General features: G+C 35.5%; 5 protein-coding genes across 7 annotated transcripts in view; 3 read left to right on the top strand and 2 right to left on the bottom strand.

Annotated features, from left to right (window-relative positions):
* The window catches only part of nonC (serine/threonine-protein kinase Smg1), a 30,256-nt gene extending 9,979 nt beyond the window's left edge, over positions 1–20,277 (bottom strand). Inside the window, exons 1-11 of one of the 2 annotated variants that reach the window (XM_066404138.1) lie at positions 20,147–20,277; positions 19,736–19,950; positions 18,914–19,093; positions 18,477–18,660; positions 18,284–18,418; positions 17,269–18,228; positions 12,695–17,102; positions 12,504–12,636; positions 12,346–12,447; positions 11,608–11,853; positions 11,364–11,548 (exon numbers count right to left, since the gene is read on the bottom strand). In XM_066404138.1, coding sequence (XP_066260235.1) covers positions 11,364–11,548; positions 11,608–11,853; positions 12,346–12,447; positions 12,504–12,636; positions 12,695–17,102; positions 17,269–18,228; positions 18,284–18,418; positions 18,477–18,660; positions 18,914–19,093; positions 19,736–19,892 — 6,690 coding nt within the window. In that variant the 5' untranslated portion in view covers positions 19,893–19,950; positions 20,147–20,277. Of the gene's footprint in view, positions 1–11,363; positions 11,549–11,607; positions 11,854–12,345; positions 12,448–12,503; positions 12,637–12,694; positions 17,103–17,268; positions 18,229–18,283; positions 18,419–18,476; positions 18,661–18,913; positions 19,094–19,735; positions 20,123–20,146 lie in introns of those variants that run through there. The other variant, XM_066404140.1, reaches the window with a different exon arrangement.
* LOC136418195 (uncharacterized Golgi apparatus membrane protein-like protein CG5021) overlaps positions 1–26,637 on the bottom strand; it is a 54,463-nt gene that overhangs the window by 13,548 nt on the left and 14,278 nt on the right. The window lies entirely within an intron of this gene.
* Positions 4,325–8,231, top strand: mAChR-C (muscarinic Acetylcholine Receptor, C-type). Its single transcript, XM_066404096.1, has 2 exons — positions 4,325–5,437; positions 7,827–8,231. The coding sequence occupies exons 1-2, from the start codon at positions 4,733–4,735 to the stop codon at positions 8,229–8,231; spliced, it is 1,110 nt and encodes a 369-aa protein (XP_066260193.1). The 5' UTR covers positions 4,325–4,732.
* On the top strand, positions 21,080–22,716 carry Alg1 (ALG1, chitobiosyldiphosphodolichol beta-mannosyltransferase). Its single transcript, XM_066404193.1, has 6 exons — positions 21,080–21,480; positions 21,530–21,718; positions 21,775–22,019; positions 22,075–22,251; positions 22,305–22,419; positions 22,474–22,716. The coding sequence occupies exons 1-6, from the start codon at positions 21,131–21,133 to the stop codon at positions 22,682–22,684; spliced, it is 1,287 nt and encodes a 428-aa protein (XP_066260290.1). The 5' UTR covers positions 21,080–21,130; the 3' UTR covers positions 22,685–22,716.
* Positions 23,610–26,566, top strand: LOC136418212 (queuosine 5'-phosphate N-glycosylase/hydrolase). Of its 2 annotated transcripts, XM_066404203.1 has the most exons (3): positions 23,610–23,960; positions 24,016–24,789; positions 26,431–26,566. In XM_066404203.1, exons 1-2 carry the CDS (start codon positions 23,714–23,716, stop codon positions 24,759–24,761), a joined length of 993 nt encoding a protein of 330 aa, XP_066260300.1. In that variant the 5' UTR covers positions 23,610–23,713; the 3' UTR covers positions 24,762–24,789; positions 26,431–26,566. The 2 variants fall into 2 exon arrangements, with proteins under 2 accessions (XP_066260300.1, XP_066260299.1); XM_066404202.1 differs by lacking the exon at positions 26,431–26,566 and having other exon boundaries at positions 23,611–23,960; positions 24,016–24,808.

Here is a 26,637-nt window from a genome sequence, read left to right as displayed (position 1 = left end):
AGAAAGGAAAATTCGCCTTAATAGAACTGAAAAATTTCGCAAATCAGATGAATTATTTGACGCCATCCAAAAGGCCTGGAACTCGATCCCAAAAGAGTATATTGAAAACTTAATTTCGTCTATGAGAAAGAGATGTCTGGAGGTCATCAGAAATGGTGGAGGTCCGACAAAATATTAATATTGTGCTTAATTATTATGTGTAAATTTGAAAGTTGCTTTATTTTTGTTTCTTTTTTACAAAAAATACGAATCGTTAGGAAACTAAATTTTATATGTTATTACTTTACCTTTACCAAGTAGATATTACCTGCACTGAATTGTCCCATATCTTATATCTTGGTTGAATTGAACGAAGATAACAAAAGTTACTTTACTTTTGCTCGGTACTGTATATGAGTTCGTTTTATCCGAGTGACTAAAGCATGTAGTTATACGGAAAGTAAAACGAGACTTTTAATTTTCTTTGCTATATCCAGGGTACGCTCTAACCGAGTTTAACTGTATTTTAAACGCTTGATAGTTCCCATAAAGTTGTTTTTAATTTTTTTTTAATTCAGGTTCAGGACGAATCAGGTATTGTCCCACAGTCCCACAGGTCTTATTAATTAACCTTAAGCGTCTTCAAGATTTTATAACGTTTCCTTACACTTTTTAAAATATCTCGTGTTTCTTCTATTTCTAACAAACAAATTGTTAGTTGGGCATGGTTCGTAGGGAATTATTATTATGTCATTAGGTCTCACGCAATGGATGACTCCATTTAAAAAATTGTTTTGTTCCTCATTCACTGAAACAGACAGGGAAAACGTATAATAGAAGTTTCCGTTTGACAGGCAAACTAATGGCACTCTCTTAAATTGCTTTTGTTGCAGGGCCTAGATCTCAGGATTTTCCTCAAACGTGAGACATTTCTTTGGGTAAATAAAAATAAATGATATAAAAATCCACTTGGGGCTGACAGGAGTTTAATCTCATACACGAGACGTATGATAATTTCTCTATTTTGCCTATATTGCGACCTTGATACTCGGATCTCTTGACTTTTCTAATTTGCACAAAACATAAATATTCCAACTCCGGAAGTAATAAGTTTCAATTTTTGGTCATTTTGTGCTTTAAATTGGCATGGGAGCTTTCATGAAACTCCAAGCATATTTCAATCTAATAATAGTAAGGACAACAACCCACCCACTTTGCAGGCAATTAAATCGACTGAAATTCAAATGGACTACTTTCTGTTTTACCCCGGAAGATTGTTCAGTTATTTGAGTACTTAAAGCAAATAATAACGAAAACTCTGATACGCCAATAGATTTCTGAATCCAAGATAGGAACGATAACACTAAATCAATGGGTCCTCTGTAGGTAGTATTCCGTGATTATTGCAGATAAAAGGTGATTCTATAAAAAATTGTTATCAACTTGCCCTAAACAATTAATCACCGATATTGAAATCGAAATTAATTGTTTTTCGGGTATTTAGCTATCGCAGTTGATTGAAAATCACTCTTTTATGGCCCTAATAAAAATCAAGACTTGTTTGTCTTATTGTTGCTAGTCATGGCAATCATCACATTGGTAGCAAATTAGTTTGTTACGTGATGGAAAATATTTTTATTAATATTATGTAATGGGAAAAAATGAAATTTGTCACACCTCAGCGCAACCGCAAAAATTTGGAAATGGAAATACCTAAAAAGAATTAAGCATATTTTTATTATCTATCTGCTCGTCTCACCAAAGTCTGCTTGATCCATATGAGCAATATTATTGGCAATAATTAATGTCTCTGCGAATAGTTAATAACAGCGGTAAAACAAGTTTGTGACAATATCCGCTTTTACAGCGCGAATAAATCAATCCCAAGGGATACCTTATACCAACATATCATATGAAATATACAAAACCCTATTATTTATTGTCTTTGATCGCAATTGTCGTACTTTTCCGTTACAATTATTAACCCGATGCCGTGAACTACCCAAGCGATGCATTAATATTCATTATAAAGTTTTTTACATTTTTTAATTGAATTGCCTTGAAGGATCATAATCCTATCTAACAACCTTCAAACAACTTTTTGCTAGATAAGATCTGAGGATGTTAAGCCATCTTGCTGTTTCAGTGCTATTAGTTTATATGATTTGCATATACATAGTATATAAATATGTATTATGTAAACTATCAAACTGAATGTTGTTAACCAACCCCTGAGTAAGCAACTCTGCCTCTATTTGACTGCCTGTCTATCTCCTTTAGTTGCTGAGATCCCCGCTGTCGGAAAACAGATTAGGGGAGCATTGATATGTTTTTGAATATGACGGGCAGGGAAAAATCAACTTATCAATATAATTATTGCATTGTAATTGCCTGGTTAAAACAAACTGTCACAATATCACATTTCTATGTGCACTGCCTTTAAAATAACAGTGAGTTTTTCCACATAAAAATGTATCTTTTCTTGTGCCACCATCAAGGGGAATTTCTCCAAAATGTACAAACTGAGCATTTTCCTTAAAAAATGCTCCATTGCCTTGTAATGGAGTATGACGCTTTCCTATAAATGAAATTGTATAAAACCATGTAAAAAAAAACACTCTTTAGAGTTACGAAAACACTCTCATTACCGTGCCAATTACTGACCATTAAAATAAATGATTCACAATCACAACCGGGTCAAGAGATGTCAAATGTCAATCGAATTATATACACTAAATACCGAGTGATCATTTAAATTTCATATCTGGCCAGCTGTTGAATTTTACACAAGAGAAATAGAAGAATAAAAGAATAAAAAGTAGGTCGTAGGTTAATCATATGCCGCAAAATGACGTTAAATTTAATATTGGTGAAAATGTCCATTCACTTCAATGCACGAATTTACCCGACGCTTCATACTTTCGAAGACATTGTCGAAAACTTCTGGGGTGATATTTGCACACTTTGCTCTAATTCGTTCCTTAAGGTCTTTGATTGTGTGTACTGGTTGTCTAAAAACGTTATTTCTTAAAGTTGGGAACAAGAAGTAATCCAGTGGCGTAAGGTCTGGGGACCGAGGTGGGTAGATATGCTCTGTATGTAAACTCATCAAACGATTGACATAATATTCTCTTAGATAATCTAAGGTTATACGAGCTGTATGAGCTGTTGCTCCATCATGTTGGAAATAACCCTGTTGTAATTCGTCAGAGTGTAATTGATTAGTGAGCTCGTCCAACATGTTTTGATAACGCTCTGCTGTAACACTCTCGTTGAAGAAAATTGATCCAATTAAACGTCTTTGGGAGACAGCAACCCAAACTCAATTTTTTTGCGGATGTAATGGAGATTCATGAAATACGTGAGGATTATTTGCACTCTACATTCGCATATTTTGAGAGTTCACATATCCCGACAAATAAAACCAGGCTTCATCACTAAAGAATGACAAATCCAAAAGATTGTTATTCGTTATCTCATTGAACCTGGTGCAATAAGTCATCCTCGTTTCATAATCCAAAGGTTGAAGTTCTTGAAACGCTTACATTTTGTAGGGAAACAAATTTAAGTCCTTTTTGAGAATTCTCTGGCAGGTATCAAAAGATAAGTCGATCTGCTGTGACAATTTCCTCAAGGAAGTATTCGGGTTTTCATGCATTATCTGTCTTACATTTTCTACAGTGTCGGGAATTCGTTTTTTTGGTCTTCTACTGCCTGACTTTCTCTGAATGCTGCCGGTTTCACAAAATAAATTTACAGCATACTTCAGTGTATTTGCGAAGTTCAGTTCATCTGTTACAACTTCAGCAAATTTTTCACTGAATTCTCGAAAACGGGATGAACTTCATAAACCCATTCTCCATTAATTTGATGTCCATTACGAAAATAGGTCTCAATCATAAATGTTTTGTGCTCCTCCGTGAACACCATTTTGCAGTAAGTACACGAAACCGAATTTAAGTAAACCAATACTGTGGTTTTAAAAAAGACTAATTTTTTATCAAACGAATAAAATTAATAAAATAACAGAGAAAGGAAAACGAAAAAATACAAAGGCTGAATGGTAAATAATCAAAATAATAAATAATGATTGGTTAAATGTCCCCGGAAGAAGCGTTTCGGCATGAAAAATTAATAAATAATGTAGGTTACTTCGGTAACCAAATATACACAAACGATAATCGACATACGTTCTTTTCTTCAACAAATTCAAAATAGCTTACTAAATATGAAATTTAAGTGATCACTCTGTACTAAAGTGTGATTATTAAAAAAAACCTCAAGTACGCGTTGAAATGCGAGAGGCATGTCTTGGATTAATTTATCTGCTGTTACCTATTTATCAGATGTTTAATGGTAAATGGAAAATGACTTAATCAACGCACTACGTTTACGGCTCACCGCCTACTGCGAGGTTTCTGTAATGATCACCCGTTATTATATGTATAGAAAAGTTATGGACCGGCATCGTCCCTGAAGCCTTTGTATCGCTCTGGGACCTCAAGAAGTGCGCGCGATACACAATCAAACACAGTTGTTGGCACACGCTTCGCAACACTCGGTACGGCAATACGACGCGAGAATTCGTCATTTCTTATCAAAGTTTTGGTATATCGTAGTCAAAATTTGAAAGAAATTTTGCGATATGGTCAAAAGGGCTAATCCTAGTGCCAAAATTCCTCTAAGGAGATCGGCAAATCTAGTGTAGTTGGTAGTTTTGAAAGATCATGTCAATCAACAGGCCCATTTGAGCATGTCGTATGTCCACACGTTCGAATCGGATCTCGTCAATAAAACTACAGAAGACTGTGATGAGTACAGTGGGACTATCGTTTGGATCGTAATCACAGCCCTCCTTATTACCGTGACTATCCTGGGTAATTTGCTGACCATCAGTGCCATTTTATCCACCAGAAAACTAAGCTCTGTGGTGGCCAATCAGTTGGTCTTCAGCTTGGCGGTGAGCGATCTCTTCGTGGGATTGACCATCCCTTATCACATGGCCTTCTACATAGTCAATGATTTCGGTTCAGGCAAAATTAATTGTCTGCTCCGCTTCGTCCTCATCTCCTTCGCCTGTTCCAGTTCCATCAGCAACTTGCTCGTCATAGCTGTTGACCGCTATGTGGCCATAGTGTACCCTTTGCACTACAATCGGTTAATCACCAGAAAAACTGCTCTCATTTTCACAATTTTCGCTTGGAGTTTGAGTTTCTCCGTAGCGGCTATCCCCCTGATGTGGAATGATTGGAAGGCGGGGATTAGCTGCGATATGTTCGAAGTTATCCCAAACGATTATATAAACTTTGTAGTGTGTCCCATGTTTGTGCTCATATGGATTATGATGATGCTGCTTTATTCGAGGATTTGCCAGGAGGCCACTGGTCACGCCAAGAGGCTGAGGAGTGCGAGCAGCACGCAGAATATGTTGGCTTTGAGGGATTACAAGAGTTTTCAGGTGAGATTAATTAAGCGAATCTTAAATACAGCTTTGGCCTCGATAATGACCAGGAATTCATAACTTTGCTTGAGGCTAATTCAAGCTTCGAAATATATTACTTAAGTCGAATTTAAAAAAGAAAAGGCTCATGCATGCTATATTTACATTGCCGTATAGATGGGTTATTTCGGCGATATAATCGGAAAGTTGTTGGAATTACCATATGCAGTTAATATTCGTGACGTATCATTTAGTCTTCTGTTTGACGAGCGATATATTAATATGTCAAGTAATAATATCATGGTGTTATTAAAGCCAATGATTCAATATATCATAGACCGAGAGGAGTGAAATGAGGTGTCTTATCGGGGTGTCTATGAGATCAGCATTTCCGGTTAATAATATCTGTGGATGGGAAATATAAATACTATGCAGATGATAATAGGAAAATAAAGCCGAAAAGTTGAAGAGTGACTAGAATAATTTTGAGCTTCATACTTGGAATTGCTTCAAAAATTTTAAAAGTGAGGGTTTGGAATCACAGAAACCATATGACTTTAAGATTCGACAATCAATCTCACGCCACTGATGGAACTGAAGCTGTATTCTGATTGTTCACCTTCTCTTCTTAATTCGTTTAAATAAAGTAACGTCTCAAGCTATTATGTAGAACTTTCCGCACGTAGGAATAACTTCGAAATGGCATTTTTTTTTTTTTAACTTTCCATATGCGTGATTCGCCATTTTGACGGCATTCCTAAGAGAAGGTGCTATTCCTCAGATTAGCGTCTCTGACATACGAATTTATCATAAAATGCGCGAAATGTCTATAACATTTAGAAGTAAAGATTTTTTTAGAATTGAGCACAATAGATGTAGTTATGTATAAACTCGCAAATTACTGTTACGTTCAGTTTCAGCTCTATGTTTTATATTTCTACTTCTGTGCTGTAATCTGTAAAGACGCAAATTCGCATCACACCATTAAGATCTCTGAAGTGGTAAGATATTCGTGAAACGTAAACATAGGCAGAATTTCATCAAAACTTTAAAATCTTGAAATATTGCTCATTCATGTTTCTCACAACTTATACAAAATCTTCATATATTTCAAAGAAAACTTAATTAACAACAAATTATTATTAAAACTACTAATAATATTTCTGAACTTAAACAAATCGCACTGTTTTCCAGTAAAAATGTTCAATTAGTAGCGTGTAAATTAGCTCTGAAAAGTGAATAGAAAGTGATACCTTTGATGTGATCATGTTACATAACACAATTATGGCATAAAATTTTTATTTTTAATAAAAACTTCTACCGTAATTGAAACCTTTTAGACACCATTTTTCCACGGCACAAATATTTGGTTTTACCTACACTAAATATATCCATATAAAGGCGAGTAACCGTCACAAATCTATTTAAATTATTTCAAACTAAGTGGGTTCACTACCCCATCACGAGGGTTAAAAGAGGGTGAGACCAACTTTATAGCAACGAGTCACGATACGACGTTGCAAAACGTTTTTACCCATTAATCATGAATTTAACAAATTTTAAAATTAATTTAAAAGAGCATTTTAGTGTTTGTCAACTAATGTGCATCTTCGTAGTTATTAAACTGTCCCTCACTATATTTAGAGATCGTAAACAGGTCAATCTGAAATGCAGGTTGCAATGTGGTGATGTTATTATTGGTCTAGGTCAGGAAACATACATTAAAAAACTGCAATTTAAAATGATTTGTTTGTACCCACTAAGCAGTTAGCATAGAAGTGATGGTGGATAATGCTTAAATGACCACGCTTCAGCTACTATAAAACTAACGGTCATGCCATATCAATTTGTCGCATTGTCACGGGTAAACTGTCATAAAATAAATATTTATTCAGGATTTAATAAGCACAATGTTAATAAATTGGCGGTACTGAGGTTAGAGTAGGTCGTATGCAAAATAAATACTTAATTCAAACTTTCTGTTTAGCGAGATTCCGACATATAATGTTTGAATTATGTGAGGCTATTAAACATTAAGATTAACCAATCTTCCAGCAAATGTAAAAATTTGATACAAATTATATAAAACCTCAGTGTTCCTTCAAATTTAAATAAGTTATAACAGTGAGAAAAATGCTTCTGTTGCCCTTTGCCAGACGCCATTTTGAAAGTTTTTCACTCGTCAGTCATTTGTCAATCAAGCCGTCATCTTGAAATTAGTTACAGTTACCAATCGTTAACTAAATTATATTTATTAACCTCCAACACTGACCAAAGATTGCCATTTCCAGTCACTTGTAGTTCACCCCGTTTGCATTCGACATATCCAAATTTTATTTGTGCCATTTAGTAGAACCACCTAACAAGGTTCCACTAAACATGAATTACCAGCTATGATCACTTTCAGGTGATGTTGACCATCCTGGGCTGTTTCACTATCTGCTGGCTGCCCTACTTCGTCATAGCCATTTACAACCGCCACTACAAAGAGGCGAAGTCGACCCTCTATTACGAGGTGGCGTTCAACTTGGCCGTGGCTAATTCCGGCATGAACCCCATCATCTACGCATGGAAGAACCACAACTTTCGCGCAGCATTCTTACAGCTAATTCGCTGCAAATCACCAAATGCGCATCCGGCTGCGCGTTATGTCACCAATCATGTGCCAAGCAAAAAGAGTTCAATTTCAAATGGTGGCGAGCGGACGTGCCATGCTATCTACGTGGAGGAGAGCGAGGAGAAGTGCGCGTCGATTTGCGATAAAATCGAATTGACTCAGGGTGGGGGAATGGCGGTGGTGAGGGATAAGTGAAGATGAGTTAACTTTTGGTTTAAAAAGATGGAGCTATGTTTAAGTAACAGCCAAGTGTTTCATCAGAGAAGTTCGGATAAAGTTTCGATGTGTTTATTATCCTCAGACGTTAAAATAATTTTTGAGAAAATCTGTACTGGTCCTATTGCACCAGGTGTGAGGTTTAGTCATAAAGACATGCGGGACAAACTAAATTAATCACTGATTGAAAATATTTTTCAAGATGTGCAGTGATCGCCAGCGGGCGTGATCAAAAATGGAAAAAAATATTTTAAAAAGTTACTGTATTTTTCCTTCCTCGCCACTAGATCACCCAATTGAATTATGATTTAATGTTGGTTGAACTAACTTGAACTAGTCTATTAAGAAATTTGGTTATATCAAAAGGGTTTCATGTCCAAATTTGGTACTGTTTTATTTTTCATTTCATTTTTCAGCTATTTTTAATATCAGCGAATTCTCAGATTAGATTCAGATTTAATTTCTCTTTAGTTTTACTATGATACATTTTTCGAGACTGACCAATCTTTAGACATTGATCCCTGAGCAGTATAAGTAAAAACCAAATTGTCTTTTCAACAATGTTTTGCTCAGGAAACATTCTGTCCTTGATTACGTTTATACCATTGTGATATTATTTTGTATTAAAATAGACTTATGTACTTGTTTCAATCTCAATCTACGTTTCAATCCCTTTCAGTTCATCTCAACGTGTATATGACTAGGGATGTGATGTGTTATTTCACAGAAATATGAAAATGATGAAGTTTTTGCCAATAATTAAATATTATTATCTCAATGAAATTGTTTTAGTTTTGCATCAAAAAATATGAATTAAAAGCTACTACCACTGAGGCTACAATTTTGCTCAAAGAATTCCCAACTTTCTTTCAAAGATAATTATGTAATTAATTTTCTCCGGCAATTTTGAGCGGCTTACTAGGTTTCAACGAGAGTCAGGTAATTATCTGCCGAAATTTTAAAAACTTCTAAACTTTTCCTACTTTCTTTTTACAGAAAAATAGATCTCTTTACTATACCCGGAACAAAATTAGAATTAGACGCTATGTTGGTCGTTAAATATGAAATTTATTCAGTAGGAAAAACATCCTCATAAACTGGGTCGTTCGTTACGTACTTTCTTAGGCCAAGGTGGAACGTCCTTAAACCAACTATTTAGAAAAATAAGTTTGTTTTCCCTTTCCTTAGACGCTAAAACAACGATTTCTCTACCGAAAATCCGATAACGTTGCGCTTGCATGAAGGGACACACGAACAATTTTAATACATTAATTTCCTATTAATTCTTTTCTAATGACATGTAGATACATCACAGCTAACAAACAACTTACAGTAGTAGAAATATGGTAATGAAAATTGTATGTACACTGAATTGAAAAGTCAATAGATTAGTCTAATTTATTTCTGCTGCTTCGGCATAAATACTGAGGGGTGCCGAATAAATCTAGGTGAATTATATGACAATGCACTGCAAAGCAGAGGTGATTTGCATAGTTGGGGTATGTTGTTTCAGATTAATCAAAGATGGGAATCTTGTCAAGACATAATTTGACGTTTCTAGGATTCAATAAATTGCCTGTCGAAGAATTAGAGAAAATTGGTAGATGATTTATAGATGTATATGCATTAGGAACGAAACTCTCGCGGCATAAATAGATCAAGATCAGACCGAATTTAACTGCTGGAAATTTACTACGGTTGCTCAACTTCAAAGCAACCGTACACTTAAACTGTTTTTATAGTACAACTAAAATATTTTCTCTAATTTTGACACTGCTTGAAATCAAATACACATATTTTCAAAATCGAGAAGTTGAGTCTGAATTCCAATAACTGACAAGTTAAATTTTGTCCAAATTTTGGGAAATTTGAGGTGCAGTGAATAAAGCGGAGAATTAGCACATAGGTGAAACAAAAATGAGTTTAAAGCAGAATATTCAAGACTAAATTAAATTTTATACACCCTGTAATTATATTTACACACCTCAATCTGCAACACGAATCAATTGATATGTCATTTTTCCACTCAATTACATTCATCTCCCTTTTTATAAATAATCAATTGTTTTATCCTTATTCCAGCAATTTTCAATAAAGACCAGTGTCATTGGGTACTTTATTGCCCTGCTCTCGTGTAGTAACCCTGCATAAAGCCATCCCTTTCCTCTGATGACTGTGACTCAAATTAAAGTGTGTTACTCTTATAGTTCAGCTATCAGTAATACATGTCGTACGTTACGATGGATTGTTGAAATATGCATAAGGAACGGGATAACTTTTAAGATTATTTATTAATTTTATGGTTTTATTAATAATTTTGTGCAAACATACGAGTAAAATTGACGTTTCAAAAAGATCAATTTGTTTAAGACCAGAAAACTAGCAACAACAAAACAAAGTCAAACATTTAAATGCGACTGAATAACTATTCTCAGTATTCAAATAAAGAGATATTGAATATTACTCCCAATTGTCTATTGATATTCCTGATATATGTAAGCCCTATTTTCTATAAAAAGCAATAAATAAAATTTGACCCTAAAACTTATAAGTAAGGAATTTACTTGATTGTGGGAACTTGATGGTGACATCCTAAATCTACTAGTTTTATAGGAAAAAAATGGCAATTTCATTTTAAGCCTGACCGAAAATGTCCCTTGAAACAAACACTGCTGAAAGGAATCGATCAAACCCCAAAGGATAAGTTTCGTATTGACTGATGATCGCTTTATAAATAACAACTTTACATATAACATAAAACAGATGGTCATTCTCACGCTTCGGACTTCGTTCTCGTGATTTCCAAATATTTACTGTATTTAAGATACGCCGCGTAAGTCGAAGGAATCTCCTTAAACAAATACATACTGACCCGTGTATGTGCTTTTTGAGACTCACTTTGAAAGCAGCTGTTCGTAAATGTATACGAAGATATGATGTGAGAGCGATACCAGAGGAGACATATTTTAACTTAACTAATTAAAAGAAGACATTTGTCCTTACTTTTCATTTGCAATAACTCTGCATATCAAAAATTTTCAATTATGGGTTTTCATTCAAGCCCAACGAAGGATAAAAACGATATGAAAATAATTTAAATAAAACACTTACCTCTACTCCAGTAACTCCTAACGCTTCCTTGATATTAGGAGTGAGCCTGAAAGGGACTTTTTCAGGTACCCGTAAGGTTTTCCCCTTCTCAAAGCAGACGTTGTAATCGATATGCACGACGTCACCGGTCAAGAGGTCTATGAGGACGTTGTCCAAGTGTCTGTCACCCAAGCCAATTATATAGCCTGGAAAAATTATTTTAGTATTAAGATGTGTTGTCAAACACAAGAAAAGAATTTCTCACCGATTATGCTCATCACAGCAACACTGTATGAGTACCGCTTAACCACTTGCCACCATGCAGTGGTGGATACAGCGTTGCACCATAGTTCCTTGGAAATCAGATCGTTGGGCGTTTCTGCCATCAATTCAGTCAAAACTTCCTTCAAAGTGCTTAGAGGCCATTCTTTTCTATTGTCAATGTTCTTCACTCCGTGATCTACCAGTTTGTTGTAAAATAGCTCGGAAGGTCGAGGGACCGTTGCAGAAGCTAAATGAAAATTAATAAAATGGTTTTTGATATTTTGAATAATCAAAACATAGATTGATGAGACAGACTGTCTTATTTAGGTGTACCTATTATTATCTGCGAAATGGTGAGCCTTGCAAGTCAGTTAAATAGAAAATTAGTTAAACGAGACAAAAGTTGCAGTTTTTCTATAAAGCTTATATAGCTTATAGATTATAAGCATAAAGAGAAAGAAACCGGTAAACAATGTATAAAACTTTTTTCGAATTAATATTTTAACCAATTTCACATTTTTCGTGAAATCTCGGAAACCAAAAATAATTTGACAACACCGTTTACATTGAGAGAGAAGGGCACATCTATAAGCTGAGCCTAAGAAAAAATGGCGATAGTTAAATTTGAATAGATTTTGAGAAATTTTAGAGTAATGAAATACAAAAATACAGAAATGGAGATACTTGAAAACCCCGTAAACATGATATGATTTAAATAAATTAGTTGTTCGGAATTCACCTTTCGCATTTGGTTTCGCCAATTCCCGCTGTTGCCATCGCTTGTAAAGAGCAAACACCGGTGTAGTTCCATCTACCCAAGAGATCAACCCCGATCTTGGACCTGCAAATTCAATACGTATCAAAACCTACTCAAAAACATCAATGAAAATTCAGTACCTAAAGGTATAACTGAGTAGTGTCGAGCGCAATATAAATTGTTCCCTGCAGGATCCGCATTCCGGGCCATCATTGTGTTGGCGATACTCAAAAATTGCATTATTCTTTCGTCCAAATGCAAATCTTCTAGCCCCTATAAATGGTACACAAATCTTCCAGAACGTTTATCTACCGTATTAACTAGCACATACCTTGAACAAGTAAGTATAGGTCTGACCATCCGACCCATAAAATACCAACTTCTTGGGTTTAGTTTTGGTAGGTAATATGGAAACAACATTATGCACGTGCGAAATTGTAATGTTTCTCTTGGCTCTGGTTGCTAATCCCGGCATCGCAATCATGGTGTTCTTAATTGCGTGTAAAATAGGAGAAATATCCTGCATCTTCAAGGAGTATGATGCCCGTTTGTGGAACTTTTGCTGAAACTTTTTTTGAAGCTGCTTGAGGGGAGCCAGAGAGTCTTTAGGTCTTTCGGGATGAACCGGATTTTTAAGTTTCTCGATTACACTATTAATGTCGTCCAAATATTTTTCCTGAAATTCTTTTTCATGCGGAGTTTCAGGCTCCACTTTAGTAACATCATTCACCTGTTCCAGCACAAATATTATGGGTTTTATTATAATGCGGTGCTTTTCAATTATTAGGGAAGATCTTTCCTCTTTGGTTAAATTGGTGTTGTCATTGACTTTTTCAATTTCATATTCCAATTGATGTTGTCTTTTCGAAATCTCTGATTGATGCTGGGCTAATGTGCCCAACCACAGCTCATCCCATAGTAAAGTAATTCGGCGCAACTCTTTTACCAATGTCTGGACCTGCGTTATAGTCTCCGGGTCTTGCTTGCTTAAAATATCCACCATGGTTTTGAAGCAACTCTGCAAAGTGTTGGGAGTACCCGATTCGTCATTATCGCTCTCGTAGTTGTCTTCATCGTTATCCAAATCATTCTCCTCATTTTCGTCATTGTTTTGCGACAAACAATCTTTAGGCAACTTAATTTCACTAAAATCAAACTTTAAGCCCCCTTCCAGGGCTCCCACCACCGCTGGAAATGTAATCAATTGAGGAGCATCTTCAGCAACTCGACACAGAAGCTCTGAAACTCTAAGCCTCACGTAACTTTCCGGATGATTCAGCCTAGAAAAAAGCTGGGGAATGATTACTTTCCAAGGCTTTGTTGGAGTTGTCTTTAAACCTTCTTCTAGGATACTTTGCAGCTCAAGCGCATACTTCACTATAAGCCTCAAAAGTCTCAATGTAATAGTAATAGTGTCACATTCAGTGCTTTTTGTAATGTTCTCAGTGTCCATTACCAGGTGCAAATACTTGAAATACGCCTCTGCACTCAATGAATAAAGATTGTAGATGCTCTTCTGCGTGTTTCTCCAAATCTGTATTAAGTTCCTTAGTTGCTCTTCGGTAGCATCCCTTAAAACTCCCACCGCTTGCAGCTGGGCTTGTATCATTTCTGTAGTGTTAATCTCGTTGGAATCTATATCTTCCTCTCCAATAATAACTGATCTAGTCTGAGATAAAATCATAAAAATCTTAGTGAGATCCTCCTCAGAGGTTTCAAATGGTAGAAGAGCCTTGATTTCTACGCAATGCTCCTCAGAAAGATTGTTTTTGATGTTGCAGCTTTGATCCACAATTTTCTTGCCCCAGCGATAGCACCAAGTCCCAAAAGCATTCCAGCTTTTCGCAATAGTTGAACATTGAGTGGCCCCAAAGCGCATTAAACGCCCAATTGCCATTTCGTTCAATGGAATCATGTTAGCAGTGGAGGGCTCCAAGTTGTTTATCTCCGGCAAAACCATTATGAGCCTTCCTAAGGGACTGTTTATATCTGTAATATTAACATTTTCACTAGATTGCAACCAGGTAGCCAACTTCAACAAAATGCTGCTGCAAATTTTGCGATGCTCCACGCTCCCAAAGTGCTCGGCATATTTGGAAATAGGAGTCGATATAGCGGCACTCAAATTCATGGCCAAAGGTCTTGTGTTTTCGCTACAATTGTACACTTTAATCACTTGGGTTATACCTTTAGCAATGTCCAATGTGCAAAGCGTGTAATCCGAAAGTTTTCCTTCGAAATCCTTGAAATCTAGAAGATTTAAGTGGGAGCTTGAAAAATGCACTCCCTTGTCCTTAAAGAACTTTATCAGTTGTCTTGAGGCCAATCCCAAATTTTTTTCCTTGCGGGCCCGCTTGATTATGTCCAGTCTTAAATTGCTGGAAAATAAGTTGAACCCTTGATTTTGGACTTTGGAAAAGTACTCAGACCACCATAGTATTTTCCGCAGCACTGAGGTGTCAACTTTATCAATCTCTTTTTCGAAACTTTCAGATACTAGAAATACTGTGTGAGTGGGGTAACTTTCTGCCAGGTTTCTAAGACCTATAGCTACATATTGCAATAGTGAATAATTCTGCAAAAATTCTGAAGGAGCCAGGGGCAGCAAGTCTTGAATGTTACTTTGAATCACTTGAAGGCTTTTGCTTAGCTTATTGGGGATGACTTCATCATTTCCTAATGCTAGATTCAAGGCATAGTTGTACAAGTTGGTTTCTGTGGTGGAGAGATTCTCATATACACTCCAAGTAGACTCTTCTTCTTTGGTCTGCCATATTGTCAGTTGCTGTAGGGTATGTTCATCTGCTTCCAAATCATATAGACTCTTATTGCACTCCCAGTCGGTAGTCTGAAACCAGTATTTTTTTCCTTTGTCCAGAAGCCCTTCTTGTTCATTATGCCACTCGAACAAATCATTCCAGTTATTCAACTCCTTGTAACAAACAACTATTTGGTCTTGAAGGAAATTGCAAATATCCTGATCCAATTTCTTTTCATCTTTGTCCATCCGAGTTTCGTGCAAAATCTTCTTATACCCTTCAACTGCTATTTCGTATCGTTTCGCAGCTTGATCGGCCGCATATTTAATCCATGCATAACGTTTATTTGTTCGCTGCTTACACCAAGTGTAAAGTCCGTACAAAGCTTCAGGTTCTTTTAAGTTGAGCAATGCTAAGGTTACAAACATTGTAACTCTCTCAAAATCAGCAGTATTAGGCTTTTGCGCCAAATCTTTAAGCATGTTCTGGCCATGCCTAAGGGCGACGCTACTTTCGCCGCAATGGAGAGCTATATGCATCACTACTAATCTGATCCGTGAAAGCCATTCATTACAAGTGTTAAGGTTAGCAATGAAGAAGGACCTTACAGCTTTACTTGATTGTGGCATTGCCACTGCACATCCTTCCGAAGCATTATAAATACTTTTCTCTAGATGCTCAACGAATTGCAACAGCAATCTTACTCGAATTATGCTCTTCTCGTTCAAACGTTCACTAGTTTTCTTCATCATGACTAAATCGTTCCCCAATTGATTTAGGGCGCTTTCAATTTTCATAAAGGTTTCGTTAGGTTTGCCCAAAGGAGTTCGCAGCTTGTAGTTTACGCAGAATTGAGCAGCTTCTAATGTACACCAATTATTAAGCACTTGTCTGGAGTTTACGGCTAAATCGTAGAACAACTCCATATTCATTTGAGACTGACAGTCATGGGTCCAACAAGTAGTGAAAATATCCTCCAAAAACTCCTGCTGAAGCGTGTTTTTGTTTAGCAAAAATTCCATAAACTTCTTGAATTGATCTGGGTACATTTCCGTATCTACTGAACCACTCAAGTGTAAATGTTGGGCCATGTCGGTCATGTAACTATTAAAATCTTTAGAATTAGAACGTTTTTGGATGCTAGGATTACCTACGTTGACTTTATTAAACTCCACAATGGCAATGTCCCAAGGAATATTGGACGATAATCTGGAATATCGGTCTCGCAATTCCGAATTGTTCGAAGCCATGTGCAGCTTGCACAAATCGCTTACATTAGTCAAAAAAGCGTTACTCCACGCTAACTGCTTGTTGCTGAGCAATTTCTCCAAATTATCGCAAACAGCTTTGGTTATATGCGCATTAAAATGATACCCGCACTTCACTAATACATCAGTTATTTCCGCAAATTTCTCATGTAAATAAAAGGCCTCTAAGTAGCTCTCAGAATTGATCAAAATGTCCTGTAGCCATTGTAATAGCAACAAAGCCACTTCCACTGAAGTCTCAATTTTTAGGCATTTGCGCAATGTATCCAGGATAATAGCAAAATTGCCGGAGTTCGGAGAGGCGCTAGAAACATCGTTTAGTCCCAAACCTTCGGTCAAAGCAAACCTATTTATGTCTTGTTTGTTGGCCACTAAGGAACTGTTTGACACGAAGTGATTGTAGCACTTGCAATGCGCGAATAGCAAATATAACAGGCTATATTGAATGTATGGTGTCTTCATAGCCAACTGTGGGTCGTAAGGACGCAAATTCACTCCTACCAGTTCTAGAATACTGGGCTTTAAAGCCCACATGACAATAATCGAGCTGGCGTTTGCCAACTGGGATAAACATCTTAGCAGAAACATTACAGTTAGGGATGGGTCTTCCGAGCCACAATCTTCCGAAACAACAAAAGGGTTGTTCACCATTATTGACTGGTATTGAGGTATGAGCTGCATGTAGTATCGCTCCAAATCACCCAAAACATATCTGGAAAATAACAAAAAGGGATTAATATATATTTTTTAAAATACCTGAATAGGATAAAAAATGTATTTATTTTTGAATAAATGTTTTAACTTATAAACACCCGGTTTATTTGATTTGCATCACCTATATGCAAAAAATTTGAAACTTGCTCTAAAAACATATATACCTGTAGGCTTCCTGCAGCAGCGACACATTCTTCAAATTTAGCAACGCCTGGTAGATACAGATCACAGAGTCCTGGATGTTTACATAAGGTGATGATCGAAGCTTCACAATATCACTTTTCGGTCCTATCAACTTTTCTATCAACTCCATAGGCAAATTTGCTGAGAGCTCTTTGATCACTCTAGAAATAAACAGCAGCAACGACACTAGGGCATTATCATGAAAATCATTGACCAGAGTCAGCTCCAAGTCAATCAAATTGTATATAGAATTGCTAAGGTTTTGAGGTTTGGATTCTAAGCAGGACAATAACTGTGTAATGCAGTCATTAGCGGCAATAACTAAATTTTCTGGTAAGAAACTATCGAGAGTATCTGTGACTGTCTTTATGATACTTGACAGACATGTGATGATAAAGTCGTTAGTCACCGATTTGTTGTTCGTGGGATGAAAACTTTCGTCGAGGCATTTAAGCACGGTATTCAAAGCCAAGATCAGTACTGTGACGTGATCGATGTTATCCGGCAACGAAAGCTCTGCACTATAGTTTGTAATATCCTCCAAGAAGTTCTCAACCAAGGATACGGAAAACTCTATGTTATACTTGAAATGGTGCGACAGTTTCTGCATATGTTTGGAGATAAACTCAATGGTTGTTAAGCTCTGAGTGTGATCTACATGCCATCCAAATAGCAGGTCTATAGTGTCTCGAAATTGAGCATAAAACTCAGTTGGATACATCTGAACTACTGATACTAAGATCTCCAGTATTGCCTTAAAAACCTCGGCATTTTCATTAACCTCAATTGCAGCTACTAAGTTGTTAATCAAATTCTGCATGTGCTCCCCTAAAATCGGTTTTTTAAGCTCCATATTGAGAGTTTCCTTGAATGTACCCATAAGAAGGACTTGCATTTCATCGTAGCTGTTGTTCATTTTCGAGAACAGCCAATTGTGATACCTGGTGGAAAGCAAAAAATGCTTATGATGCTACTAAAAAAAGATCATTATCTCACCTATCAAAATCTCCCACCTGGCCCATAATATAACCCATTCTACCCAAGGCCCTGGCTGCCTGCTGCTTGGCCAATAGTCCAGGAGAAACATGGAGGATTTCATACATGGATTCGCCCAATATGTGGAATGCTTTCCTTTAAAGAAGAAGAAACTGTTTTTTACCTCGCTGAAGGTTATAAAAGGTGTTACTACCTGACATAAGGAGCATTATCGGGTAATAGCAAAACCTCAAGCAACTTTTTGGAGACTTGGAGAGATAGTTCTGAATTGGTCTCAGAGTTCAATCGTCGTAAAAGTTTGGAAATTCGCGTATCTTCGGGAAGATTGAGTTTGATGTCTGACTTCTTTTCTGGTTCATAAAATTTTCCACGATACCCTTAAAAAAAGAGAAGAAATTTAAGAATATTTTGCAAGTAGTCTCCCTCCTCCACCAATCTGACATGACCATTCCAGATTTTTCAAAGAATATAATACCTGTATCTGTAGACAGAGAGTGAAGGGAAGACTACCAACAGAAATGGTGTAGATGTAGATAGAAATAGTGAAAAATAAACAGAAATGTAAAAGTGTAGCAATAAATATACATTTCATATTATGAAAGTTTTATTATTTTGCTGTTTGTCACTTACCTGTTGAAATATTATCATTCTTGCTCTCATATTTGCGACTACCATAATAGCCATCAGAATAATCTTTATCACTTCTTCGAGGAGGTTCTCCTCTACGTCCCCTGTAGTTTGATGACCTTGTGTTTTGTGAAGACCTATTAGCTCTAAACTCAGAAGAATGTGTGCGATTTCTAGTAGATCCTGAAACAATTAGGAAAGATTTAGGTACCTCCTGATTTAAATTGGAGTAGTTCCTAATAGCTATTTTCAACTGATTAGATTAATCATCATTTAAATAGGTAGATTCCTCAAAATATTCACTATGGAACAAACTGAAAAACATACTTTATTCCTTATTCAATTTCACTGTTCACAATTGAGATCTTGAAAATCATAAGTCAATTGAATTGACATTAATGTGTGCTTTTTTATGCCCAACAAAACCTTATGTATTAAAATCTAAAAAAATTTAAACAAGGTCCAGATATAATCAACACAAATGGAAATTTCTTAAATTGATTTTTATTTTATTTTCAACTTATTAAATGTCAATTTTCATTCCCTCTTTTTTTTACATAAGATAAAAAAATAATTAAGCTGATATTGATTCTCAAAACCTAAAAAATAACATTAAAAATATCAGGGCATGCTTAATCCCAATGCTAGGCAGAGAATCTAAACAATCCTGTATTGCCTGTAAAGGAGCCCTATTCTATAGAGAGATGTGAGAGTGAGAACAATCTTTATGTCTTGTTGATTGTTCAAAATATTGAAATGGCCAGTTTTATTTTTATTCTCACATGTTCCTATAAAATCCGGCCTTTAAATAATATGATTCCTAACCTGAACCTCGCCACCCTCTATCCCTTGAATAGCCACCATACTTATCAGCTACGTCCTGGTCCCCACTTTCATCCGAATTAGTGCCCTCAGGCTCTGGAAGGTCCCGATAAGTCTTCGAAGACTTGAACTTGTACCCAGTGGTATTGTTCGAGATCATGACACCCTCACATTACCTTACACAAACAATTCAACCCTATTAAAGCAGTCTTTAAGCCCTAAAATATAAAGTAAGGTATAAGTTAAATAAAACACTGTAGGCTGTAAATTTGGGTTGTTATTGGATGTTATTAATCTAGAGGATTCCCTACGTCAAGTTTTTGTCACTGAACAAAGTCAAGGTTACAGGCCTATTATTTGGATGCATTTTTTGTTTACAGCTATTCCGATTGACACTGTGACTGAATTACTTACCAGTTCATACAAAGTCGCAATATTTCACAATGGATTTTATACAAAAAATTCAATTTTTGGTATTTGGTATATTTCGATCACAGTTGAATGTCGCTTTTCAGTAAGCATCGCCGTGATGGTAACTTGGTATTTAATAACGCTGTCGACTCATAACTCCCTACAGGGAGACTAAATGTCCCTAAGTTTTCCCTACTTATCCCCAGAAATTCCTTACAAATTCCCTACTGCAACTATACTTATACCAATTTTTATATGTATATTTTTCTTGCCTACCTAAATTTATAAATTTCCTAACTAGACATAAAATAAAACTTAGTTTTTTTGACAGTTAACGCACTAATCCTAAAAATTCCTAAACTCGGAGTTCCTGCGCACTACAGATTTGGCATAAGGACTCATGTATTCCAACCTGTCCCTTACCTTACTGTATCAAAAATGAATTTTAAGTCCAGATTAACTGCACCAACTAAAATTTTGATGAAATTCAGCACTGATAGGTTAAAACAAACAGTTATAATATATATTAAAACAAAAAGCATCCTTTATGTACATCCTGGACAAAGTTGACACGTTCTGTAATTGCTTAAAACCTACAACGAGTCACAGTACCGCACTAAATTGGAACATTCGGTAATAGAGGACACATTCAATTCTAATAAGAACGATTTGCTGCAACAAGTATAACATAGTCCAAAACGTTCAACAATACACAACGAAATTACATGGGTGGATAATGATTGGTCTGATGGTAGGCGTCGACTATGTGAATAATGTAAACAAATTAAAATCCTATTGTGTCCTCCCATCCTCTCTCAGCCTGCATACCATCACTTTATTTGTTTTGTGTGCTAACTGGTATCTGACTTCCATGTCTGTGAAGGTGAAGGGAGCTGACTCACGTCACGTACATCTCACACCTAAATCTCTATTGTGAACCTAAAATCTACCGGCCATCGTCTGCCCATAATAATTAATATAGGCGAAATGAATAAGGAAAAGAAGAACGTATGTATTGTAATACTAGGAGACATAGGGCGAAGCCCCCGAATGCAGTACCATGCCCTTTCCTTAGGAGAAAAAGGCCACACAGTGGACATTGTCGGCTATGGTGAAACGCAGCCTATGGACTCGATCAAAAAATCCCCATCTATTTACTACCATTACTTATGCCCCGTCCCACAAATCCCAGTCAAACTCTTAAACTATGCATTTAAAACTCTATTCCAAGCCTTCAATCTGTTGTTTTTGTTGTGCAGTATAAGAATCCCCAAAGTTTTAGTTGTCCAAAATCCTCCTGCAATCCCCAGTCTTGTGGTTTGTTGGTTGTTTTGTAGGTAAGTTACTAGCCGCTGCATGAAAAATCTGCTATAATGCTTTATTAAGAATTATTCAGGCCCAATTTGTGATTGATTGGCACAATTATGCACACACAATCATGGAGTTAAGCCTCCCATCTGAACATATTTTAGTTCAACTAACAAAGAAGTGTGAAGCTCTAGTTGGAGCCAGAGCAGACTACAATTTCTGTGTCACAGAGGAGATGAAAAAAGATTTAAGCAAATGGAATATTAAGTAGATTTTCTATAATCCTTGAAGGCAGTTTAAGTTAGCAGAAAACAATTTTTAAGGGCTGTAACACTCTATGACAAACCCCCTGACATTTTCCAGCCAATTTCCTTAAAGGACAAGCATGACTTCTTATTAAAAATGGGCCAAAAGTGGGAAGAGTTTTTAGAAAGTGATGGGTCTACTATTTTTACTAGTGAAGAAAATGGTATTGTGCATTTAAAGGAGGAGAGGCCAGGGTTTGTTGTTTCAAGTACCAGTTGGACTGCAGATGAAGATTTTTCAATATTACTCTCTGCCCTTAAAGGTGTTTATATTAATTTTTTAAGTAATAAGTTTTGACTAGAGAGAAATACTTGTAGATTATGAAAGTCATATTGAAAGGGGTAATGTTAGAAAGCTTCCAAAGTTAATTTGTGTTATCACTGGTAAGGGACATTTTAAAGAATTTTATTGCAAGCTAATTTTGGGATGGAATTGGAAGCATGTTAAAGTCATCACTCCATGGCTTGATTCCTTAGATTATCCTCTAATACTGGGTAAATGTTAAAGATGGATATATAAAAACGATTTAGCTTATAAATAATTTTAGCCTCAGCTGACTTGGGAGTTTGTCTTCACACCAGCTCCAGTGGGCTTGATCTTCCAATGAAAGTGGTGGACATGTTTGGTTGTTGTTTGCCTGTGTTGGCATATGATTTTAAATGGTATTTTATAATTGCTATTGAAGGTGATGAGTTTTTACAACATTATAATTTTAGTTTGCATGAGTTAGTTGTGGATGGGAAAAATAGTTACACTTTTGATTCTTCAGAAGAACTTTCTAAGAAGTTATTAGGTTGGTTTGATGATTTTCCAAGGAATAAAGAACAAAAAAGTATAGAGAAAAAGTTCAAGGGAGAATTAGAAATATTCCAGCAACTCAGATGGAGAGAAAATTGGGATAGTATTGCTTATTATGTGTTCAAATAAATTGCATTTTGTAAAGAAATGTTTTAAATATTAAAGAAAAAACTTTCAACAATGTAAAAACAATATTTATTAACATGCAACTACAAATCTCTGGCAACACTATAACTTTTATGTCTAAGGATTCTGCTGTTGTTTCCTCATCTCTGTCTCGTAAAGTATCTGTGCATATCCCTCATTTTCCTTCAGTTTCCATCCTCTAGACCATGGTGTATAAAACCACCGATAAGCCATTACACCGCTTGCCCAAAAGGCAATAATTGAGAACATAAGCATGGATGGGTTTCCTTTTTGAGATTTAGCCCATGACCGGTATCTTGATCTGTAGGAGTCAGACATCGTGAATATTTAAGGCAAGGATGTTGAATTTTCTGACTGAGACTCGAAGTTCTCTGTTGAAGTTTGTCGGGAAGCAAATTTCTTAAAAACTGGCTGCCAAATGTAGATGCCCCCCGTCACTCCTAGAATCAATATTAAACCGATTTCTATGCCGTTTAAATTACCAATCTTTCTAATTCTCATTATAATTTTTAAGATTCAGTTGCATGTTGCGTTTTGAATTATTTTTTAAATTTTATAATTAGAATTCCACTAAAAGAGGTTACTTTATATAGGTTGAACAATTACTACTTTGTTCAGTAGTGTTTTACTTTGTCGACGTTTTCAGATTAGCCTTTCTAGGAGTGTTAAGAATTGTTAGATTAAATTTGTTTGGTGTTTGGATCAGATCCAGTAAATATATACTGCACTTTTCGCTATCTTTCTTTACAAGGTAGAATGAGACAGACTGCAGCCCAAAGTGCTCCTGCTGTTACTACTTAATCTATAAAATATAACCTTATCAATACCACTTTTCAGTTTATCTCCATATTCATAACCTCAACTTTTGAACTCTAATATCTTTTAGTTTTGGATAATAATAAAATTAAAAACATTTTTGTTATTTGTTTCTCTTAATTAAATATATTCCATTTTTTTGTAAATAGAAAAAACCGTCCGCATTTCGTGATTTTTAATTAATTAACCTTCATAATGCCCCTTTTTCCGAAGGAATCTGCAAAATATATAGCAGAAAATTCTAGTAATGTAACTATAAAATTCGAAGGTATTACCAAACTTGGTGATGTCCTATTAAACGAATTAAACTCGGGTCACCTCAAACCTGAGAACTTTGGCCAAACTGAAGTGCACCCCAAAGCTAAAGACAAACATGCTCTTGATTGGTTATTTGTGGTTGATACGCTCAATTTTTGTTTTTGGCACAATGAAGGAGAAGAAGGTAATAAACTTTCTGAATAAAAATGTTAATAAACTCAATAATTCATTTTACAAAGGTTGGAAAGTTGAGGGGTATTCTGGTTACTATGCTTTATGTGCTGCTATCAACCGAGCTTTAAAAGAAAACATCGATATCCTCAACCCTAAATTTTACTCCAGTTTGACTGAGGCTCAACTAAAAAATATTTTACGCAGCGACACAAAAGTGAAAGTGCCACTTCTTTCTGAAAGAGTTAAGTGTTTACATGAGGTTGGAACTGCCCTCCTAGAGAATTTTGAGGGAACTTTTGAGATTGTTGTGAAACAAAGTGAAAACAGTGCAAAAAAGCTGCTTGAACTTATAGTGAACAACTTTAAGTGTTTCCAAGATGTTGCTACTTATAAAAATCAAGAAGTAGCCTATTATAAAAGAGCTCAAATTTTAGTTGGGGATATTTGGGCTTGCTTTCGAGGACAGGGTTTAGGTTATTTTAAGGATCTAGATGAAATTACTATGTTTGCTGACTATCGGGTGCCCCAAACATTGCTATGGTATGGAGTGATTGAATATGGAGAGTATATTAATAAAAAACTGAAAGAGAATTATGTTTTCCACAATGGGGACATAGAAGAACAAGAGATAAGAGGATGCTCAATTCATGCAGTGGAATTGTTAAAGGTTTATGTTAATGAAAAGCTTAAGGATAAAAAAATTAATTCCATATTGATTGATCATTTCTTGTGGGATTTTAGAAGGAAACATGCCAACGAGATTGAGAAGAAGGGGCTGCCTTTTCATAAGGTTTTCTGCATCTATTATTAACTTGGGAAGGTCTTCAGATTATAAAAAGGTATGAAGATTTTTTATTAACATTTCTCCAAGGTCAAAGAGTTATTTTAAGTGTACAAAAATTTATCAGTAATCTATTCCTTACATTTTTGTGTGTTGCCCTATTTTTCTCATCAAAATGGACTGCTTCTTTTACTTCAATCAATAGCTAAAAGATCCATTTTCCTGAATATTTTAGTAATAATATTACTTATTGATTGAGAAATTGACATTCCGAAAATGGTATACACGGTCCTTCTGGTACCCTAAGAATGAAGCCATCTTTACATTCACAAGCTGGCCTGGGTGGAAAAGGGCATGTAGTTATGTGTCTATGAACACAGTGTACATAGCAAGGAAGGGACTTTGGGTTCAGTACTTCATTTTCTCCACATTTCAATTCTGAAATTAAAGACAAGAAATATGATATTATGATATTGAAGTTTGTGGAAATTTGTAACAATTTAATACTAATATCAAACTGTACCTTCAGTTTCATTTTGAGCAGATATTGTATCTGCTACAGCCAGCATTACCATAAATACGTATTCGATTTTAAATATCAAAACCATATTTTCACTTAAGAGAAAATATCTTACATGAACGCTGCAGGGTTAAGTTCCCCTTGTATTTATAGATCGATCTGTAACCCATTAGGTAACACATATATTTTAAGCTGATGAAGTCACATATTAATAAATAATTGGTAAATCTCATTACTAATGATAATACCAGTTATGTGGTTAAATAATTAATTTTTAATGTTAACTAGAATAATAAGTCTTTGTGTGTTTTTCCTGCATTTGGGATTTCCTTACGAAACACTAAGGTTTAACTCTCTTCAGGAAACCTCACGCATCTGGGCTACATATTTTTTATTGTGAATTTTTTGAAACTAAGAGATTTCCTGGTGATCTTATTAATGTAATGAACTTACATCACAGATTCTTCTCTTCATTCTCAGATATATTCAATATGAAAACATGTATGTTAGTTGTAAATTTTAGGGTTCATGCTCTTGATATAGGTATAACAGTCTAGATTATATGCAATATCAATGTTGCATTAAAAATGACTGATACTAATTTGTTTTCACGATTTTAATAATCGTTTGCTCGCTTACCCATTTTCAGCAGATATATCTATAATAACATTACCATAAAATTTGAATATTTACATTGTAGGTGGTATTAAAAATCACAAGTGTAGGTATATAAGACAAACAGTGCGATTTTCAATTATATTGTTCTCGAATGCGTTTATTTGCGGTCTCCTTTGAGATATAATTAATTCACTTTAAAAAATGGGTTCTTTTAGAGCTATTATAGTGATGTTCGCTATTTGCGTAGCGAAGGGTAGTGTCTTAAGGACCAATTTAAGCGATCAAAATGGAAATGAAAGTAAGGCTTTATTATTTTTTTAATCATATTTATTTAGCGCTTTAAAAAATAATAATAAATTTTTAAGTTTTGTACTTCTCACTAATAATAATAATAATAGTAGTTCTATTGATAGCGACGTTATTTCGGTGTAGAAAAGCGCCATATAAAATAGCACATAGGTAATCCAGTGGTCTATCGTCTTCATGAAAAAAAAAAAAATGCTTGAAATAAGTTTAATTTTTTAGTGATTTGATTTAAAACCCGATAATTATGTTTTCTAGTCCAGTGTGGGTCTAATGAGGAATATCAATCCTGTGCATCGCCTTGTGTCGCTACTTGCTTCTATCGCCAATTTGCCAACTGTGGAGTCGATAATTGCCAACCTGGATGCGTTTGCAAATCAAATTTCATCAGGATAAATCTGGATGGACCCTGTATTTTAGTTAAGGATTGTCGATATGTTTATTAATTTTATATAACATTCGCAT

This window comes from Euwallacea similis, chromosome 33 (assembly GCF_039881205.1).
Source record: "Euwallacea similis isolate ESF13 chromosome 33, ESF131.1, whole genome shotgun sequence".
NCBI lineage: Eukaryota > Metazoa > Arthropoda > Insecta > Coleoptera > Curculionidae > Euwallacea > Euwallacea similis.
Note: the sequence above shows the minus strand (reverse complement) of the source record. Positions and strands in the feature narration are given on the sequence as shown.